Raw genomic sequence first — 20,766 nt, 5'->3', positions numbered from 1 at the left:
TACCTCCCTTGTAAAGGGGAAAAGCCTTGGTATATGTATGTATGTATATATGTATGTATGTATATATATGTATGTATGTATATATATGTATGTATATGTATGTATGTATATTTTATATCGAAGCATATACCATAAAGGGGTAAAGACATATTTTGGCAGATGACCAATCTAGTTTTATGACTGGAAGATCATGAGTATCAAAATTTCTATGCCTCAACTGAAGAACAGTTGATATAATACAAGAGAGGGCTGGGTGGGCTGTATATAAAAAATCAAAAAGACCAATGAATTACTCAATGGAAAACAAGTAAATTACAAAAGCCAAGATGGATCTGGTATTATTGGTCACCTAACAAACATATCAGCAAAACAATGGATGGAACATCCACCTTCTTAATAAATATGAAAAGTGGCTGTTCAATACATGGATGAGATGAAGAACATGGTCTTGGTGATGCTTCCCGTGTAAGGCATTATCTTACCTTGTGATTGAAGATTCTACTGTAAATACTGATGGTCTTCTCGCCTTTGAAAGGAGTCTCACCATACAGCATCTCATAGGCAACAATACCGAGAGACCAAAAGTCACACTCCACCTGTAATCGAGATAATGTAACAATAATTAGTGGGTTCCAGTTCTTAGGTTAGAAGGGCAACTTCAGAACATATGGCTCAAGTAGCCCATCAACTATTCTTTCTTTGGATATAATAAATCATACATATGCGACACTGCTTCTAACCCAGGGCAATGGACAGGATGCAGGGATGACCCGTCATCCAGGAGGTGCCAAGATAAGAGGGAGGGAGGAGGGTGGAGAGGAGTGGAATATGTAGGGAATGGAATGGGTGGGAGTGGTTTCTATGCCTTTTTCTTTTTGGCTACCCCCCATGTAAGGGGGAAAAAGCCTTTGGTATATGTATGTATGTATATATACTAAGGGCTTTTTTCCCCTTACAAGGAAGGTAGCCAAAAGAACAACCATAAATCCACTCCCACCCATTCCTATTTTCCACCCACCCTCACTCCCTCCCTTCCTCTTTTCTTGGCTCCTCCTGGATAATATATTAAATCAATTATAATAATATATCATAAATACAGAATAGAACAACTAAAAGCAATTTAGATCTGATAAAGTTAGTCACAAATTTGTCATTTAGAAGCAAGGGAAAGCATAATAATCATCACATCAGCTACCAAAACTTTCTGAACTTCAAAATATATAACCCTCTCCAATGACAATTAACTTGACACATCTTATTCTAGCTACTGTGGAATATATAGGAAATGGAATGGGTGGGAGTGGTTTCTATGCTTTTTTTCTTTTTGGCTACCCCCCACGTGTAAGGGGGAAAAAGCCTCTGGTATATGTATGTACTGCCTCATGAACCTATTCAGTAATGTAACAAAGAGATTGAATCCTTTTAAGAGAAATATATAAAAGACTTACACCATAAGTTGCACACTCTGGTTTTTCATTAAGTGATGCAAGAACCTCAGGGGAGATATAATCTGGAGTTCCCACAGCCATCTTGCTCCGAACAACACCTGACGAAGTCAATTTAGCTGCTGAGCCGAAGTCCGCCAATTTGACGTGTCCACAGCGATCAATGAGAATATTGTCAGGCTTTATGTCTCTGGTGGATTAGATAAGATTGGGGTTATATATATATATATATAAAAATTAGATGGCCACATCTTTCATTCTCTTTTCTGGTATACATCAATGTTAACACATTTACTGTCACTATCAAGAACCAATAGACATAGAGGCTGGGAAGTGTGGAGTTCTGGGAAAAAATCACAGTGGAGAGTTGATGGTGGAGACGTCTCTAGAGAGTTGATAACAAATACAGTGTTTAGGAAGAGAGTCAACCATATATACACATGGGAGAGGGTGGAAGGATAGATGGAGAAAGAGGAACAGGACAGAAGGTATGGAGGTGCTTAGAGTAAACTACTTAAATGAGAAAGAAAAGGAGTACAAGAAGCTGAGAGAGGAGTGGTAGGGAGTGAAGGATAGAGTAGAACTAGGAGAGGAGGAGGAATGGGGGATGTTTCAAGGAGGGAGTCACAAAGTGTGCAAAGATGGTATATGGAACAAGGAGGATGGAAGAAAATAGAAGGGAGGGTAGTGAGTGGTGGAATGATGAAGTAAAGAAGGTTGTGGAACAGAAGAAACAAGCATTCATAGATTGGTCTCAAAATAGAATAAGAAAATCATACGAGTGGTACAAAGAAAAAGAAAAAAAAAAGTAAAGCATAATATAAAGGAATCAAAGAGGAGAGCAGATGTAAAATGGGGTAAGAGTATAACAGAAAAAATTCAAACTAATAATAATGTTTTGGAAGGAAATTAAAAGAGGAAGAGGAGGCAAATGAAGTAGAGAAGAAATGGTAAAAGGTGCAGATGGAGAGATAATATTGGAAAAGATAGCAGTAAGAGGAAGATGGGCATAGTATTTTAGAGCTGCTAAATGTGAAGGAGGATAGGGAGGGAAAGGTACTTGCAGTGGAAAGTGCTAAGAAAATAACAGTGATGAATGAGGAAAATGGAAGAGAAATAAGGAAAGATGAGGTGAAAGCAGTTATTAAAATGATAGCAGGTAAGGCACCTGGGTTGGATGGGTGTCATGTGGAATGTCTAAAAAAAAGGGAGGTACATCATCATCCAGGAGCCAAGAGGGAGGGAGGGGGGTGAATGGGAGTTGAGTATGTGGGGATGGAATAGGTGGGAGTGGATTTTATGCCTTTGTTTTTTGGCCAACTCCCTTGTAAGGGGGGAAAAGCAGCCATTGGTGTATGTATGTATCAAGAACAAGAAGGACATTAGCACTGCAACATTGCAAAAAAGTAACTAGCAGATATATTAGTTTTAAACTTATAGCTTCAAACAATGTTAAAGTACTTTAGTTCACCTGTGTACATATCCCATGTTATGAAGATCATGGATGGCAAGAGTTATCTCGGCTAAGTAGAAACGAGCCATGCTCTCGGAAAAGATCCCATCAAACCTATCCAGCAGCGACAAGAGGTCACCACCTGGGTGGAACTCCATAACCAGGTACAAAAGTTGGTCATCCTGAATTGAGCATAAAGATAATAATTAAAGTAAACTTTATGTTTCATTCAAATAGTTGTGCATTGGGTATAAATGATATACACCCACTTTCCAGTCAAACACTCTTGCCTTTTCCTTTCCCCACTCAATAGAAATTCCTCTTACACCCAAACCCCATTAAACCCTGTCCACCCACCTCATTTTTGGTCCTCTTAGGCCCTGGTCACACTAATTGTTTGAACCATGGCAGTCCCACTGTCAAGGAAAAACTGCAGTTGTGTGTGAATGTCTCCACTGACTTACATTTCAATTGAAACACTATGACTGAAACTGCTAGTGTGAACAGGGCCCTAAGTTTACTCCATCTACCTTCGCCTTCCACATTCTTCTCTGCCTCACCTCATTTCTCATTCTATCCATTCTCATAACCCCTTCCATATTTCTTAAACATTTCACGAGTTAAACACCATATGAGGACGGAGCCTTTATTTGTACGACATTTCACTTATTACAGCTTTTTCAAGTACAAGTTGAGATACACATGGTTGAGATTAAATAAGAGGAATGGAGGGAATGGGAAAAGAAAGAAGTATGAGAGGAGGAGGAGGAGGAGGAGGAGGAGGAGGAGGAGGAGGAGGAGGAGGAGGAGGAGGAGGAGGAGGAGGAGGAGGAGGATTGAATACTGGGAAAGGTTGAGAAGGCTGGTCCAAACATCCGTGGACAAATTACTCACAAAGGGTGGTTTAAAGATTTGTTGGCCATGGGTATTGTACTTGAAAAAGCTGTAATAAACGAAACATCATACAAATAAAGGCTCAGTCCTCATATGGTGTTTAACTCGTTAGTCTTGTCGGCAACTGCTACTTTTATAAAAATTAAACACTTCACCTCAAACATGTCTGGACACTTCGTTTTTGCCTTCTTTAAATTCTGTATCTATACTAAGTGTAACTACCCCTTTGCATTCATCCCCAGATCGTTTCTCATGACATTCACCCCTCGCAAGACATTTGCTTATTTCCATTACTCTATAACTTACCCCAAGCCAACTCACCCAGTCCCCGCTAAATATGACCCTTAGTTCTTCACTTCCTCCAGCCTCTCTATTCATACTCACTTCCAACTTACTGCCACCCTCTCCCCTTGTACATCTCACCATACTTTAACCTATATTTACTAACTGCCTCAGTCCCTCTGACTAAGCTGTGATCACAGTATCATCCACAAACAACTCCCACTTTCTTCCACTCTCATTTACCAGCTCCAAACTGAACAAAATGAACAAAAAATTATGTTTGAGCACCTGAAAAGCATACTGAAGTTTTGTGATCCATGGAGACACTGCCTTGGCCATAATGTCCCTCTCCTCTTCATAAAAGGCAACCTGAAAAGAAAAATACCAGTTGGCATCTTAAAGTTCCAAACATGCCAATACACATAAGAATGGAGGAGACTGCAAGAGAACATAAGACCTATACTAGGTAGTTCCATGTCCCTTACCACTTCTCATCCCTATCCATAAATTTATTTTCCCTTAAAACAACCAATTGTTTCAGCACTTGCTACATGGTTACTAAGTCTATTCCATTCATTAACCACTCTGTTGGTTAACCAATTCTTGGCTATTTCCTTCTTAAGCTCTTCAATATGAGTCAAATTCTCGTAGGCAGCATCAGCTGCCTAATGTACGATGATGTATCACAATACTCACATTATAAAATATAGTCACAGCTGTATCACTCATTCTCTTTCCCTCTGAATATTAATGATGTGGTTTCACATCACAAATTCCCCCCTATAAGAAGGCTAGGACAGTTCCCCTCACAGAGGACTTTGTAGCATGGATTTTAATGAACCATGCCCTTGGCCAGTGGCAGGGTTCGAACTGCCATCCCCTCGACCTTCGCTGCAAGTAATGATGCCCTAACCCGCTCAGCCAGCAAGCTTCCTAGTACAGTGTGTCCTCCTTATACGGTAATTCTTTATCCAGTAAATGCACAGTTACGGTATTTGGTAATTACTACCCTCGATTCTATTTACAGTAAGAAAAATTCACAGATATGGTATCAACTCGTGTTTTGGAAGCAAAATTAGATATTCTGAAGAGGAAAGAGCAGGGAGAAGGTATGTCTGCCATAAGTCGAAACTTGGGTTCGGTATATGGTAATTTCAATTTGCAGTAAGGTTTTCAGGAACACATATGTACCATATAACGAGGACTCGCTGTAACCAGAGAAAATATGATCAGGTTAGTTCACAGATGATGGGGGTCACTTAGCTACAAAATAAATATAATCAAGATTCCGACACCAGCATCTTCATATACCCACTTGTGCCTCATGATGCCTATGTAGTCATCATCGTATGGACAGGGTAAAACCTAAAATTGTCCAATTTAAATACATTACTGTGAGTCCTGCCCTGCTCTCTTATTATGATAACTTTACCTGTATCACCATTGTTCAAGCCTTTGACCCATTTGAATACCTCTATTAGATCACCCCACACTCCTCATCTTTCCAGTGTAATTTAACATGCCTAAGCCTGTCTTCACATGTTAAATTTCTAAGCCCTTGTATCACTGTGCACAGAACAACTTCTAAGCATCAAAGCTATGGGTCACTGACAATACAAAATAAATACTTACAAGTTCTTGTGAGAGGGTGTCAGACTTCCTGATAGATTTCAGAGCAAAAACTTTCTCCGACTGCTTCTCTCGGACAACCTGAACAATCCCAAAATGCCCCTTACCAATGACTTTCTTCTGTTCAAAGTCATTCAGGCTGATCCTCAACTTTCTTAGTTCATGAATTGTTGCTCGAACTGTGAAAAAAAATATATAAAAACATATATGGCTGCTCTTGTCTGTCCTCTAAATTTTTCAAGAGGAAGAGGAGTGTATTCTCTATTTAATAAATAGAAAACTAACTGGTAGCCAAAGTCGAAGACATAAATCCACTCCCACCCAATTCATCCCCACATAGTCCACTCCTATTCACCACCACTCCCTCAATCTTTTCTTGGCTCTTCCTGGATGACACATCATCACTGCTTCTTCCCCCACTGCCCTGGATAAGAAGCAATGTAGTAAGATATAGCACATCCTCAACAAAGCCACTTCATTTAATCAGCGACCCCCTCTCTCTGTCCCTTCATGCAGAAAAAGTGAAGACAGGGAGAAACCTCTTTGGACTGCATCAAAATATCATTCACACTTACTCTCTCACCTTCCCCTCATCCCCCACCCACTCCCTTCCATGCATCACAGCATCATCCATACACAACCATTCTCCACTCACCCCTATCTTTTGTCTTCTCCCTTCTTTCCTCAACAGACATTCTTCTCTTTCCCAATGCCCCTTTTATCCCATCCATCCATCCCCTTCATGTTCACTCCTTCCACAACTTGTTCACATGCATTTTCATTTGCTGAGGTCAATAAAAGTGGCATTTACTTATTTGGAGAAAGAAATAGTGAAGAAAATACTAGTCAGAAGGATAAGACCAAAACTGGAGTATACAGCAACACTATGGTCACCCAGTACCAAAAAGAATATAAGGAAAATTGAAAGAATCCAAAGAGCAACTACAAAGATAGCCCCCACACTTTCAGAACTGTCATATGAAGAGAGATTGTCAAAACTAGAGTTACCTACCCTGGAACAAAGAAGAGAAAGAGGAGACTTATTGACCATCTATAGAATCATAAAAGATATGGAAGTCCTTGATAAGAGGATTTACTAAATTGGGGTACGAGAAATACAAGAGGACATGGAAGAAAACTCAAAAAGGACAGTTATAGAAGAGACCTCAAAACAAACAGCTTTTTCCACGGTGGTGGATGTATGGAACAAACTGGATGAAATGAGAGGATATGCAAAAACCATACACGAATTTAAGAATAATTTAGATACTGTGAGATACAGAGACACGACACCATGAGCATAGCACCCCTTCCCGTAAGATACAACTAGGTAAATACACATATATACAACCCACACACACATATCATTTGCACTGCTGAGAACAGTAAACTTGACATATAACCCAAGACTTGACCAACATACTAGTACTTACATTTATCAACAAAGCCAGCAATGACTTTGTCCTTTTTCAGGTGATCATTATTGCATTCCTCATACAGAAGGAAGAGCGTATCGAGCAGTCCCTCATTGCTTATAAGTATGCGGCTTACTGATGCATCTCCTTTTGCTGTGGCTGGATCTAGCCCAGAGGCATTGAGGATGTTATTCAGGTTCCTAATGCGTTTTACAATAGGTTCTGTAGATGGTTCAACCATGGTTTCTCTTTATCTGAAAATATATGAATGCAAAATGTTATCAAATACTTTGGATCTTCCACTGAAAGCATCTACCTTCACACAGTGTAAACCTGACTCAGCCCAGTATTAAAATGTCTCCTTGGGATGTCAACAAAGGAGGAATTGTTAACATAAGAACATGAAAATATATGAATGAAAATGTTATCAAATACTTTGGCTCTTCCACTGAAAGCATATACCTTCACACAGTGTAAACCTGACTCAGCCCAGTATCAAAATATCTCCTTGGGATGTCAACAATGGAGGAATTGTTAACATAAGAACATGAGAATGAAGGAGACTGCAAGAGACCATAAGGCCTACACTAAGCAGTTCCATGTCTAACCGTTTCTTAAAACAACTGATAGAGCCAGTGCTCACTACATGGTTGCTAACTCTATTCCATTTGTTGACCCTCCTACTAGTAAACCAATTCTTTCCTATTTCCTTCTTAAATCTAATTTTGTCCGATTTAAATCCATTACTGTGAGTCCTGCCCTGTTGTCTTAATATGATGACCTTGTTTGTGTCACTCTTGTTAAAGCCTTTGATCCAGTTAAACACCTCTATTAGATCACCCCACTCTGTCTTTCCAAACAGTGTAAGATAAGGTGTCTAAGCCTTGCTTCGTAAGGTAAATTTCTGAGTCCATGTATCATTTTGGTCATTCTCCTCTGAACTGATTCTAGTGAATCGATGTCCATTCCATAAGATGGAGACCAAAACTGAACCACAGTCAAGGATAGGTCTAACACTAGAGTTTGATAATTACCTCTGCACTTCTATTTGTAACCATCCTATCAATGAAACCTAGGGCTCTGTTAGCTTCATTCCTAGCACTAATGCACTGTTTCCTGGATTTAAGGTCAGGACTCACTAGAACTCCCAAGTCTCTCTCGCACTCAGTTTTCTCTAAAAACACGTCATCTAAAATATGTCTATTTTTGGGGTTGTGTAGCCCTACATTTAACACACTGCAAATGTCTTGATGTGATCTCCGAGTCTATTAATTATTATTGATTCAAGCATTTTACCATGTCAGACTGATTGGTCTGTAGTAGCATATAGACTATTTATCTCCCTTTTTGAAAACAGGAACATTTACCTGCCCCCAAGTAATAGGCACAAAACCAGTGTCTACAGACTCATTAAATATTTCTGTTAACTGGTCGCAGACTTCAAATTTACTCTTTAAGCACTCTCAGAAAAATTTCATCTGGACCCAGGGATTTTGTAGCCTTAAATCTATCAATCTGTTTGGCTACCCCTACCTTACTAATGCTGATATTTGATAGTTTACTTTCTTCATCCCCACTGAAAATCGGATCACAGTAAGGTACTTTATCTAACCTCTCCTTAGTAAACGATTGGGCCTATCCTTTTATTTTTTCTTCTGTAGAGATGAAAGAACCACTTGTTGATTATTATATATGTGGTTGGGAAAGGTGCTTTACTTACTTGTTTTTCCATTGAAATTCCATTCCTGTAGTTGCTCCTGGGTCAGTCCCTAACCCTCCTTGGATACACACGGCACAATCCTTATACTAGTTTCCCTACCATCTAACTTCTAACACAACCACCTTTGTGGGTTTCCCTATTCTTCCACGCACACACATCTACACACCTATGGCCATTGCTATGCACTGCAACTCATACCGACGCACAGATATTCCCCCTTCTGGGGTCACCAACTCGTATGCCCTCTGCCCCCCCCCCGGGGTAACAACCGCTCTTCCCCATCTGCGCCACATTCACACCACACCTCCCCTTGATCTCGAGATCAACCTATTCTTCATCTCCTTCATAGTCCTGTAGCCACCTTGGAGGATGCATGTCACAGCGGGGTCTCTGCGACACCGCCCCTCATTCATTGTCACTCCGTGACTTATCTTTGTCTTCTTCATTCACCACATGCCGAAGTTCCAAGATATGCCACGGCACTCCCTTGACAGAGACATTTTTCCGTGAATTCAACTCCATTACTATCCCTCTTGTCCACTGTGACTTGCACTTCCTATCCTTTGGCCTCACCCATACCTCCTCCCTCATCTGCACTGAGGCGGGGCCTTCTTCAGTATTGGCCGGCAGCCCCAGCCCCCTCTAGGGATGTCACTAATCATATTTAAACATGGCTCCTTGCAGAACCGAGTCTTCATCTTGGCCTGACCTGGGGGACATGTTATACCTGAAAACTACCTCTTGTGTGCTGCAGACTTCAAGGTCCTCTGCAGCCCCCTTTGTGCGTACTCGCTTCTCAGCCGTCAGCACCGAGTTCATCTTGAATGGCTCCTTGGAGCTCGTGGGCTCGGTCATCTTGGCGGCGACTAGATAGCTTGTGGTTGGGAAAGGTGCTTTATCTACTTGTTTTTCCATTAAAATCCCATTCTTGTGGTTGCTTCTGGGTTAGTCCCTAACCCTCCTTGGGTACACATGGCATGATCCTTATACTAGTTTCCCTACCATCTAATTTCTAACATAACCCCCTTTGTGGGTTTCCCTCCTTCCTCCACACGCCTGTAGCCCTTACTATGTACTGCAACCCATACCGACACGCAGGCATTCCCCCTTCTGGGGTCACCAACCCGCGTGCCCTTTGAAGTATAGTATATCCTAACCCACTTTCAGAGAAAAATTAAACTCAGAAGTGAAGTAATCCTTATATTTCAACCACTAACTGTGATCAAAATATAAGAATTACTTCACTTCCGGGTTTAATTTTTCTGAAAGTGGGTTATAAATTTAAATTTTACAGTAATTCTTTAGAAGTGCACACCTATGTGATATAGCAATAGAAAATTAATAACTAAGTTTATAAATTATAGTACATCATTGTAATATGCATTTTTCTTGGCAGAAATTTATAACAAAATAGTTGCTAAAACCGATTTACTGATGAAGGGAGTTGCGGCAAGTGAATGTTTGTTTTTGATGCCAAGGTTGAAGAAATGAAAGGATGATAAATTCATCTATTCTAACCTAACCTTCGTAACCTAAGCTGTATTTAGTAATGCGGTACCTGTAATTCTAAAGATCATCTGGGTTGTTGTCACAGATGCTAACAGCCTGATTAAGTACTCAATCAGAGACTGAGGAGAAAGAGTTGTTGCATAGCTTGAATGAAGCCCTATTCACTATTGTCTTTGTATCAGAGCTTATTAATGTCACCTGGTGCACAACATGAAAGCCATCATCTAACTGACATTGACTGGACTGGACAAACAACATGACATCTTAATGCTATGCTTGCAGCTGTGTTCGGTTGTTGCATATTTGCTTTTAGCAAGTTTTTTTTGTTATTGATTTCCGCCAAGAAAAACGTATATTACATTGATGTATTATAATTTACGGAATTAATAATCTTCAGCTATATTGCATAGGTGTACTTCTAAAAAAAAAAAAAATACAAATTTTACTTATTTCCTACTACATCACATTACTGAAAAATCCTAACAGATTTAATATGGTTGCCACCAATTTCATTCCGTTGTAAGGGGTACTCTAATTAGATGTTCAATCTCCCTTCCTTAAGTATCCATCAATTGTTCAGTGGGGTTTCACCAACCCTCCTTAGGAAGGGTGCTATACAATTTCATTCAAACATCAAAATGTCTTGCTCATTAGTTTATTAACAAACTTACAAAGTATAATGTTTGGTGAAAGAATTTCATGATTACACGGACTAGTTTTGATTCAGTCACAACCTAAAACACCACACATACCAAACAAACACCAATATATTCCAAATACTCATTTCCCCCCCACAGCATCCAGGAGAGGGAGCATCTCCCATTCCATGTAGTTAGTCCCACTCTTTAGAAATAGGATCACCCATCACTACTCTACTGTCTACTCACTCTCCTCAATCCAAATCCCAGACCCAGTCCTAACACTGATAATCTGATTCTGATCCCACCCTTAAACCTTATCCTGACCCCATTCCTAGTCCAAATTCTGTCCCAACCCTTAATTATCCTGCCCTGCGCTCACAAATCATCCCGACCGTGAGCGGCCCTCTGTGGGTTCCTGCAAACTTTGAAAAAGTTACAAGAGCAACGTATTTCTATTTCCTCTCGTACCAGGTAGTACTTACCTTCTTAACCTAGCTATCATCAGGCTACTCTATTCAGTTAAGTGGCACCCTTTCGCAAAAGGTCTTTAAAGAGATTTAGTTTTTTCTGAGTGCCACTTATAACTCTTACTCTCACTCTGTAATATACTTTGGCTAAGCCTGTTATTAGTTTCAAATTTAATGTGTTGTACTTTTTTGCTACTATAAATCAAATTAACAGAATATGTGTGGAAGTTCAAGTCTTTTAATATTCATTCAAACTAAAACCTTGTACACATTACTTACATTTTACTAAAGTTGATTTATACACCCGATACTACAGCATCGTCTTGCTAACTCTTTCAAACCATCCAAATACACTGCCGAGCTCCGTGATTGGTCAGTTGAGAGAGCATCAACAGTTGCACATAGTGATTTTATATCTATATTTATGATATAAAAATAGTATCTAGTATATTAGCAGATATTTTATACTATTAACTTGTTAGTTTTTTATTATAAAACTTAATTATATTATGATTATAACATATAGATATATATATTTTACTATTTTTGTTATTCATACGATCTTTTCTTAAAGTTTGTTATTGTCATCAAAGATGATAATAGATTTTTAAATCACTTTTGCTTATTTTTTGTGATTGTGTTTTGTTGAGAAGGAGATATAATAAATATGAATAAACCAAACTAAGCTTGAAAACGTGGCATCATAGCCCTCAAAATTCATCAATTTAATTTTTTTTCATTATGCCTGTGTCAAAAGTTCTAGAGCCCTGACAACAACAAAATCCAAAATATATATGCTACTGTTATGGAAAATCCAAAAGATGGTGAATGCCCAAGTATAGAAACATCAAAATGAAAACTTATTTACGCTACAAGTAAGTAAAGGATCAAATTAGAATGCTCTTTTCAAGTTGACTCTGTTTATATGCTGGTAGTGATAATGATACCCTGTAAATCCAACAAGAAATTCAAATTCAGAGATAAGAAAAACTATAGAAGAAACGGTTGCCTTCCACGGAACGAATAACATGATATTGCATTAGCCTAGTATATATAAGAACATAAGAATGAAGGAGACTGCAAGAGACCACAAGGCCTACACTAGGCAGCTCCGTAACCATCACCACCTGTCATCCCCACCCTAAAATTATAAAGTTGTCAAATCGTTTCTTAAAACAAATGATAGTTTCAGCGCTTACTACATGGTTACCAAGTTTATTCCATTCGTCGACCACCCTATTAGTAAACCAATTCTTGCCTATTTCCTTCTTAAATCTAAATTTGTCCAGTTTATAACCATTACTGCGAGTCCTGCCCTGTTATTTTCATATGATAACCTTGTTTGCATCACCCTTGTTAAAGACTTTGATCCACTTGAATACCTCTATTAGATCACCCCGCACTCTGCGTCTTTCCAGAGAGTGTAAATTAAGGTGCCTAAGCCTTTCTTCGTAAGGCGAATTTCTGAGTCCATGTATCATTTTGGCCATTCTTTTCTGTACTGATTCTAGTGAAACGATGTCCATTCTGTAGGATGGAGACCAAAACTGTACCGCATAGTCCAGGATGGGTCTAACTATCGCTAGATAGAGTTTAATAATTACCTCTGCACTTCTATTCGTTACCGTCCTCGCAATGAAACCTAATGCTCTGTTAGCTTTATTCCTGGTGCTAATGTACTGTTTCCTGATTTAAAGGTCAGGATTCACTAGAACTTCCAAGTCTCTCTGGCACTCAGTTTTCTCTAAAAGGGTGTTATCTAAGCTGTATCTATTTTCGGGGTTTGTGTAGCCCTACGTTTAACACGCTGCACTTAGAGATGTTGAAGTTCATTTGCCATTTCACCGACCATATGAACGATTTGTTAAGATCATCCTGCAGAATCTCTGCGTCGTCTCCTGACCTAATTAGGCATCCTATCTTAGTGTCGTCCGCAAACTTACTAACATCACTATTTATCCCATCGTCTAAGTCGTTTATGTGCATAATGAACAACGAGGGACCCAAAACCGAGCCCTGGGGGACACCACTAGTAACATTGCCCCACCTAGATTTTACTCCATTTATGGTGACCCGCTGTTTTCTTTTACTAATACAAGCTCTAATCCATTCTAACACTTAGACTCCTATGCCATGGGCTTTGATTTTATTTAGTAGTCTCTGGTGTGGCACTTTGTCGAATGATAGTCTCTAGTGTGGCACCTTGTCGAATGAACAAGCTAACGCTACGGCCCAGAGACATTTCATTCAATCCTAAAGTATTGTGATACACTCGACACCATCATGGTGTCCTACCCTAATCCGAATGAGATTGATTATATTTAAAACAACGTATGTAGATAGCATCCCATGTTGAAGTGATAATGAGTAGGAAGAGATGCAAATATTTGTGGAAGCCAGACATGTTTGTCGACCTCTTTAGAAGGTGAGTATATGCGTGGAAGCCATATTTGTCTTGCAGTTTTCCGCCGTCATGACGAAATATGCGATAGTCTTAGAAGTCATAGAAGTTGTGACACTTCTTGGGATGAAACCCCATTATTAAGTGGTCCTGCTAATCCCCACTTAATCCTCCCCAGTCAGGTAGTTGGTTTAATGACTTTTTTCTCACAAATGTCTGGCGATTTGAATCGTTTTGATTAAGGGCGTCTGCAGGATTTTTTGTAGGGGGGGGAGAAATTAAAGATATTATACATATATGGTTAACGATATAGGGTTATATTAAGGTACCCACTTCATATTGCCCGCAGACGCATATATGTACATGTTCTACGTGAGTTATATTTTAACTTTCATCCATTATACATTTATATTCTGTAACTTAAAAAAGTTTAACGTAATAGCAAGCCGGTTGGATAAACTACCAGTTGCCGACAATCTCAATGCATTGATGAATAATCACAGTCGGAATGTGACCTTTTCCCAAACTTTTTATTGTTAGAGGACGATGTCCCTAGGGCCAAGTTAGACATTCAAGGTATTGACAGTTATTCCATCATTCACCTGAAGGATTGGTTGGAGTGTCGAGGACTAAAAAGCAGAGCTGGGCGCGTTCCTCGGTGCGTTCTGCTTTAGTTTGGCCGCGGTTAGTGGTCCCAAACTATTAAAGCTTAAGAGACAGGTTCATACCGAAATAAAAGTCCGGTAGGCCACATACTATACAAAAGAAAAATTTCGTAGGCCACATCCAGAAGGTAGGCCACATACTATACCAGCACCTATATTGCTTTAATAGTTTGGGACCGCTAACCGCGAACAAGCTAAAGCGGAACGCACCAAGGAACGCGCCCAGCTCGAGTGTTTTTACGAGAGAAGTAGAGCTTGAGTTAGAATTAGAAATGGAGGGAGCAAGTGGTTTGAGGTAAACGGTGGGAGTGTGACAGCGATGTGTCATACCGCCGTAGATGTTCAATGTGTACATGGATGGGGTGGTGCGAGAGGTAAATGCAAGGGTAGTGGGTCAGGGATTAGAGATGGTTAAGGAAAATTGAGAAAAATTGGAGATAAGCCAGTTGTTGTTTGCTGACGACACTGCACTTGTAGCAGGATCAGAGGAGGGATTAAGGAAGTTGGTGACGGAGTTTGAGAAGGTGTACGAAAGGAGGAAGTTGAAGATAAATGTGGGTTAAAGTAAGGTGGTGAGATGTACAAGGGAGAATGATGGCAGCAAATTGGAAGTGAGTATTAAGGGAGAGAGACTGGAGGAAGTAGATAGCTCTAGATGCTTGGGGTCGCCAGTGAGAAGAAAGGGAAGAGTAGAGATTGAGTGTAGATTGAGAGAAGCAAGTAAATGCCTCGTTGGATTAAAAAGTGTAATGAGAAATAGACATTTGGGAATGGATGCTAAGAGGAGATTATATGAAAGAGTGATTGTGCCGACAGAACTGTATGGGGCAGAAGCATGGAACATAAGAGAGGAAAAGTTTAAATGTGTGTAAGATGAAATGCCTAAGAAGTATAGTAGAGGTTATTAGGTTGGATAGAGTGAGAAACGAGGAGAGTGGGGGGTGGAAAAGGAGCTGATGAAAGAATTTTGGGGTGATTTGGACTCATGGAAAGAATGAGTGAAGAAATATTAGTAAAAGAAGTGTGGAAGGCAGAAACGGATGAAGTGAACAGGAGGGGGCGACCAAAGATGAGATGGATGGATGGGGTAAAAGGAGTATTGGGAAAGAGGGGAGTGTCTATTGAAGAAAGGAGAAGACAGATGATAGGGGTGAGTGGAGAATGGCTGTGTACAGATGATACTGTGATGCATGGAAGGGAGTGGGTGGGGGATGGGCGAGTGCGAGGAAGTGGTTGTGTGTGAAGGATATTTTGATGCAGCCTGAAGGGTTTTCTCCCCGTCTTCAATATTTCTGCATGAGGGGACGGAGAGGGGGGGGGTCTTCGATTAAATGACGCGGCCTTGCTGTGAATGTGCTGTGTCTTACTGCATTGCTTCTGACCAAGGGCAATGGGCGATATGCAGGAATGACCCGTCACCCAGGAGGAGCCAAGAAAAGAGAGAGGGAGAAAGGGTGGAGTGGTGAATGGAAGTGGAGTAGGTGGGGATGAAATGGGTGGGAGTGGATTTATGCCTTTGACTTTGGCTACCTCCCTTGTAAGGGGGGAGAAGCCATTAGTATATGTATGTATGTAAGTATGTATGTAGGTCTGTATGTACAGTATGTATGTATGTATATGTATGTATGTATGTATATATGTATGTATGTATGCATGCATGTACGTATGCATGTATGTAGGTATGTATGTCTATGTTCATAATGTGAATCACTTAGACATAATACATGGCAGCAGTATTTAGTGGGTGGCATTCTGAAAAGTTGAATTAACTCGGATCCCGTCAAAATAACCGATAAGTTTGGAATTTATTACAAGGAAGTACCAAGGCGATTATCCGTACGGGTTTTTCCCGCGCAATAACATGTGATTCACCATGGTCTTGGATCACGTGTTGGACTTGTGATCGACAGCTATTTCCCTCCCGGGAGAGAGCTCAGAGCTCGTATATGACCGATCTATGGGTAATGCTGTGACCTTACACGCACACACACACACAACTCTCCGCCCATGAGTTGGAGTAACGACCCGCAGCGCACTGATACTGAAATTATTCCGGCATGTGACGTCATAGAAATGTTTGTTTCTATTTTTAGAAAGGCTAGTATACTTGACGACCGGCAAAGTTTCAAACACAACATAAATTTCTACGGGGTGCATCTCTCCTGGCTGTCTCCGTCTGAAAAAAGTGGCTGTCTCTAGGACATTATCACACTGAGCTATTTTTCCTCCAACCTCCGATTAATCGGCGGTACCGCCTACCTCCATAACTTTGTCTGCCTAAAATCACTATGGTAAAATATCTTTATCTCTCAACAAAAATATATGGAAGGTCATTTGATATGTAAGAGGAAAATTACCTCCAGCAGTCGAAGGAAAATTCGCCCATTGTGATAGCAACTTTCAATGGTGTTGTGGGAGGTGCATAGGCTACTTTTGGGTCGTAGATTTACCATGATGAAAACGCTGTAAATGTACCACAACAGGAATATCCTGCTGACTACGGTTCCACACAGGACGCCAACCAGGCACTGACGTACTTTGAAATGAAGACAAATGTGAAGCAAGTGTTTGTTTACATGACACGTTTCCAAGGAGTCATGAATTCCATGACGGACACTTTATCCTTATTATTATTGATGAAGGTGGAAAAAGAAGTCACGGGTCTAGTTCTAAGTTTCTGAGTTTATTCCTGTCCGGTTTCGCTCTATGCTTCTATGCTCTATGCTTCTTCTATTCCTCTGAAGAAGCATAGAACGAAACCTGTCAGGAATATACTCAGTTACTCGGAACTAGACCCGTGACTTCTTTTTCCACCTTCATCAACTTGTCACAATGCACCAACATTATTATTATTATCACTAATATGACTAATATTATTTTTATTGTATTATTATTGTGAGATAATTAGTATTGGTTTCATTGTCATTATTAATAGTAGCATGGTTTGTGGTCTAGCGATTCTGTTCTTGGGTAGGTTTGAGTCTGTCTGGCGGTGGAGTGAGTTCTTAGTCAGGGCATACCACGACCGTCCTGTCCCTGAGAGAGGGACTTCGTGCGTTAAACTGAATCCTTATCATCTATATCATTCATTATAACTATACGCTAAGCGACCTCATTGCAAAGTCTAGGTCAGGGGTGATCAACGTTTTTGAATGTGGGTACCAAGATTATCCAAATCTTTTATATTAAAGATTCACGCGTGTCAATGGAGTAAAAGGATTATAGGCCTACATATGAGTATGGGCCCCCCTCCCTCCCTCCCTCCCTCCTCCCTCCCTCCCTCCTTCACCTCCTCCCTTCACCTCCCAGGAGGGCCCCCAGCGCAGCATGCGGTTACCAGTGGTCATAAAAAAAGTTGGGGATTTATTAGTTATTTATTCATGATGGGCTCTGGGTTTCGCGTGCCGGAAAAGAGGCCATTAGTGTGCAACCAGGTTCTGCACGCGTGCCAAAGGTTGCCCACCCCTGGTCTAGATGAACCGATGCCACAAATGTTGATATGAAGTCGGTATTGATTCCAGAGACTTCAGTCTCCACCAAGACCTTTAATGGCTCTTGTCATGATGCAGTGAGTCATCAATAGGTGGAGTTGTGATCCCTACCCGCCCCCCTACTCCCCCTCGAGGACTCCCGAGGAGGGGGAGTAGGGGGTGGGGGGAGGCTGTTGGGGGTACCACACCGCGCGGCGCATCGGCCCCGGCCCCTGCGATCTGCCTCGGGCACCAGCGGCGCGGAAACATCTGAGTGACGCCTCGGCCACTCAGATCGTATCTTCCCCGAAGATTTGAGGTTCCTCCCACGACCCCTGGGTGTATCACTACCTCCTCCCGCGGCCAGCGAGGGGAGCCCAACCCAAATGCCCAAGGGAGGTGTACACGTTTGCTATCTGCGTAGTTCTTGTTTGAGGGGCCTATACACTTTTCTTCGTTTGTCCTCCATTCAGAAATGATTAATTATAATATTCGGTTTATTGAGTTAGCAGCAATATAGATATACAGTAACGACAAACAATCAGTGATATTTTGAGTACATAATGGGCGGGGTTGAGGTGCTAGGTGCCGTTGTCTACAGATGATGATGTGTTTGCTGTGACCAAGAGGTGAAGAGGTTGGGACCGTATCAGTGATGATAAAGTCGAAGGTTGTTTGTTAGTAGGTAGGGTTCGGGGCCTCAGTTCCTTGTGTGTAATTTCACTGATGTTCAGAAGGTCTGTGTATCTCTTCTACGGTTCTGCTTATTGGCACTTACAACATCGAAAGACACCGTAAGTATCTTATGTATTATTTTTTCACAGAAAAATATAGAACGTGTCACCTTAATCATATATTGATTTTCTAATTATAGGATTTTTTATGGCGTAATTTTCTTCTTTATCCTTAGCCTTGATATTTTTAACAAATGCAAAATTATCTTCTTCTTCGTGTATCCAACTAGTAGTTCCTAATTGAAATAACCTTTACCGTCTCATTGCCATCTTTGTTCTCATGGCATACTTTGACCTAAGGCATAAATTTCTGCTTTTTCTTGGGCAGATATTCCTATCTCATCCTTACAAGTTTCTCTCAACATTATTCACTTTTTTCTATTTTATCTTTGTAATCAGAATTACCAAGTCACGTCGTAAAGGGTGCTTTAAGGTGGCGGCACACTAGGGTCGCATGCTCTTTGCTTTTGCTGCTTCGTTTGAATGAAAACGACTTCGGTTACTTTATTCTAGACTTCCGCAAGAACATCTCATCAATTTGTCTAACATTAGTATAGGTTTAGCTTCTCTTAATTCGTCATTCAGCTTCTCAATATATGACGCAAAGGTGATTTGATATTTGGAGATAAAAAAACAACAACTAAATCGTTCCTATCCAAACGAACTCACTTGAGTCGCGTTAGTCTAGTTTACAATTCAAATCTTGCAGCCGTTAGAAAGTTTAGAATTGAGCTCCATCGATTTTTTGTAAGATTTTCAATGTTTATTTAAAATGGCGCATTTGTTGCAAATATACAGAATGTTATTACTGTCGAGTATATTTCTATATTTATTTTGTATTTCTGAGTGTTCTTCCTTGCATTGGTGCTATTTATTACAAGAATACTGATGACCCACTTTCGGAGAAGAATAAGCGAAAGTATAAAGATCTGTATATTTCGATCACTAACTGTGATCCTCTTCATCTGCTGAAGAGGATCACAGTTAGTGATCGAAATATACAGATCTTTATACTTTCGCTTATTCTTCTCCGAAAGTGGGTCATCAGTATTATTTTACAAATGTGCTACGTCATAACTTTGTTGTTATTACAAGAAACCACATCATACCAACTTTGCTGAGCTGGTCTCCTCACAGAACATACATACATATACCAAGGCTTTTTCCCCCTTACAAGGGGGGTAGCCAAAAAGAAAAAGCCATAAAATCATTCCCACCCAATCCATCCCTGAATACACTCCACACCCCTCCACCCTCCCTCTTATCTTAGCACCTCCTGAATGACGGGTCATTCCTGCACCTTGTCCACTGCCCTGGGTCAGAAGCAGTGTCGCAAGACACAGCACATCCACAGCAAGGCCGCTTCATTAAATCGGCGACCACCCCTCTCCGTCCCCCCATTGCATAAAATGAGAGGACGGTAGTTCCATGGCCTTTGCCACCTGTAATCCCTATCCATAAAGTTATTTCACTTTCTCACAAGCCTGCATTTGATTAGTTCAGCTCCTTCTTCCATATCAGTTGCTACTTTGATCCTTGCTGCAGTCAACCCGCTTCTTCTTTCACGTTCTTAGAGTGGGTTCAAACGGTCTAACGGTTCGTCGAACGCGGTTCGACAGACACGTGTTTAAAGTGATGTGTGAACGTGTGAACGGGGTATTTGGTTGTCGAACACGTTGGTTAAACCCCAAATACCCCGTTCACACGTTCACACATCACTTTAAACACGTGTCTGTCGAACCGCGTTCGACGAACCGTGTAAACCCCCTCTTAGTCTTTCTTCTTCTATTGATGACGAAGACCCACTGGGTCACTCAAGATGTCTTCAAGTGTAAAGGGGTTATCACACTGAACAGATTTGCAGTCAGCAGCTTTTGGAAAGGAACCGGATATGCTGAAAGAAAATATTTTTCCTCCAGCATATCAAATTATTATACATATATAAATATTTATATATATATATATATATATATATATATATATATATATATATGTATATATGTATATATATATATATATATATATATATATATATATATAT

At 40.5% G+C, this 20,766-nt stretch overlaps 1 protein-coding gene across 1 annotated transcript in view; it reads right to left on the bottom strand.

Moving 5' to 3' along the window:
• Positions 1 to 11,820, bottom strand: part of sti (citron rho-interacting kinase sticky) — a 63,742-nt gene extending 51,922 nt beyond the window's left edge. The window contains exons 1-7 of the mRNA XM_076181231.1: positions 11,735 to 11,820; positions 7,137 to 7,372; positions 5,707 to 5,882; positions 4,363 to 4,443; positions 2,917 to 3,080; positions 1,449 to 1,635; positions 483 to 596 (exon numbers count right to left, since the gene is read on the bottom strand). Of these exons, the coding sequence (XP_076037346.1) occupies positions 483 to 596; positions 1,449 to 1,635; positions 2,917 to 3,080; positions 4,363 to 4,443; positions 5,707 to 5,882; positions 7,137 to 7,359 (945 nt within the window). The 5' untranslated portion in view covers positions 7,360 to 7,372; positions 11,735 to 11,820. The remainder of the gene's footprint in view (positions 1 to 482; positions 597 to 1,448; positions 1,636 to 2,916; positions 3,081 to 4,362; positions 4,444 to 5,706; positions 5,883 to 7,136; positions 7,373 to 11,734) is intronic.
• Between the last annotated feature and the right edge of the window lie 8,946 nt (positions 11,821 to 20,766).

This window comes from Oratosquilla oratoria, chromosome 3, assembly GCF_046742065.1.
Source record: "Oratosquilla oratoria isolate Oo_2021 chromosome 3, ASM4674206v1, whole genome shotgun sequence".
NCBI classification, from domain to species: domain Eukaryota; kingdom Metazoa; phylum Arthropoda; class Malacostraca; order Stomatopoda; family Squillidae; genus Oratosquilla; species Oratosquilla oratoria.
Note: the sequence above shows the minus strand (reverse complement) of the source record. Positions and strands in the feature narration are given on the sequence as shown.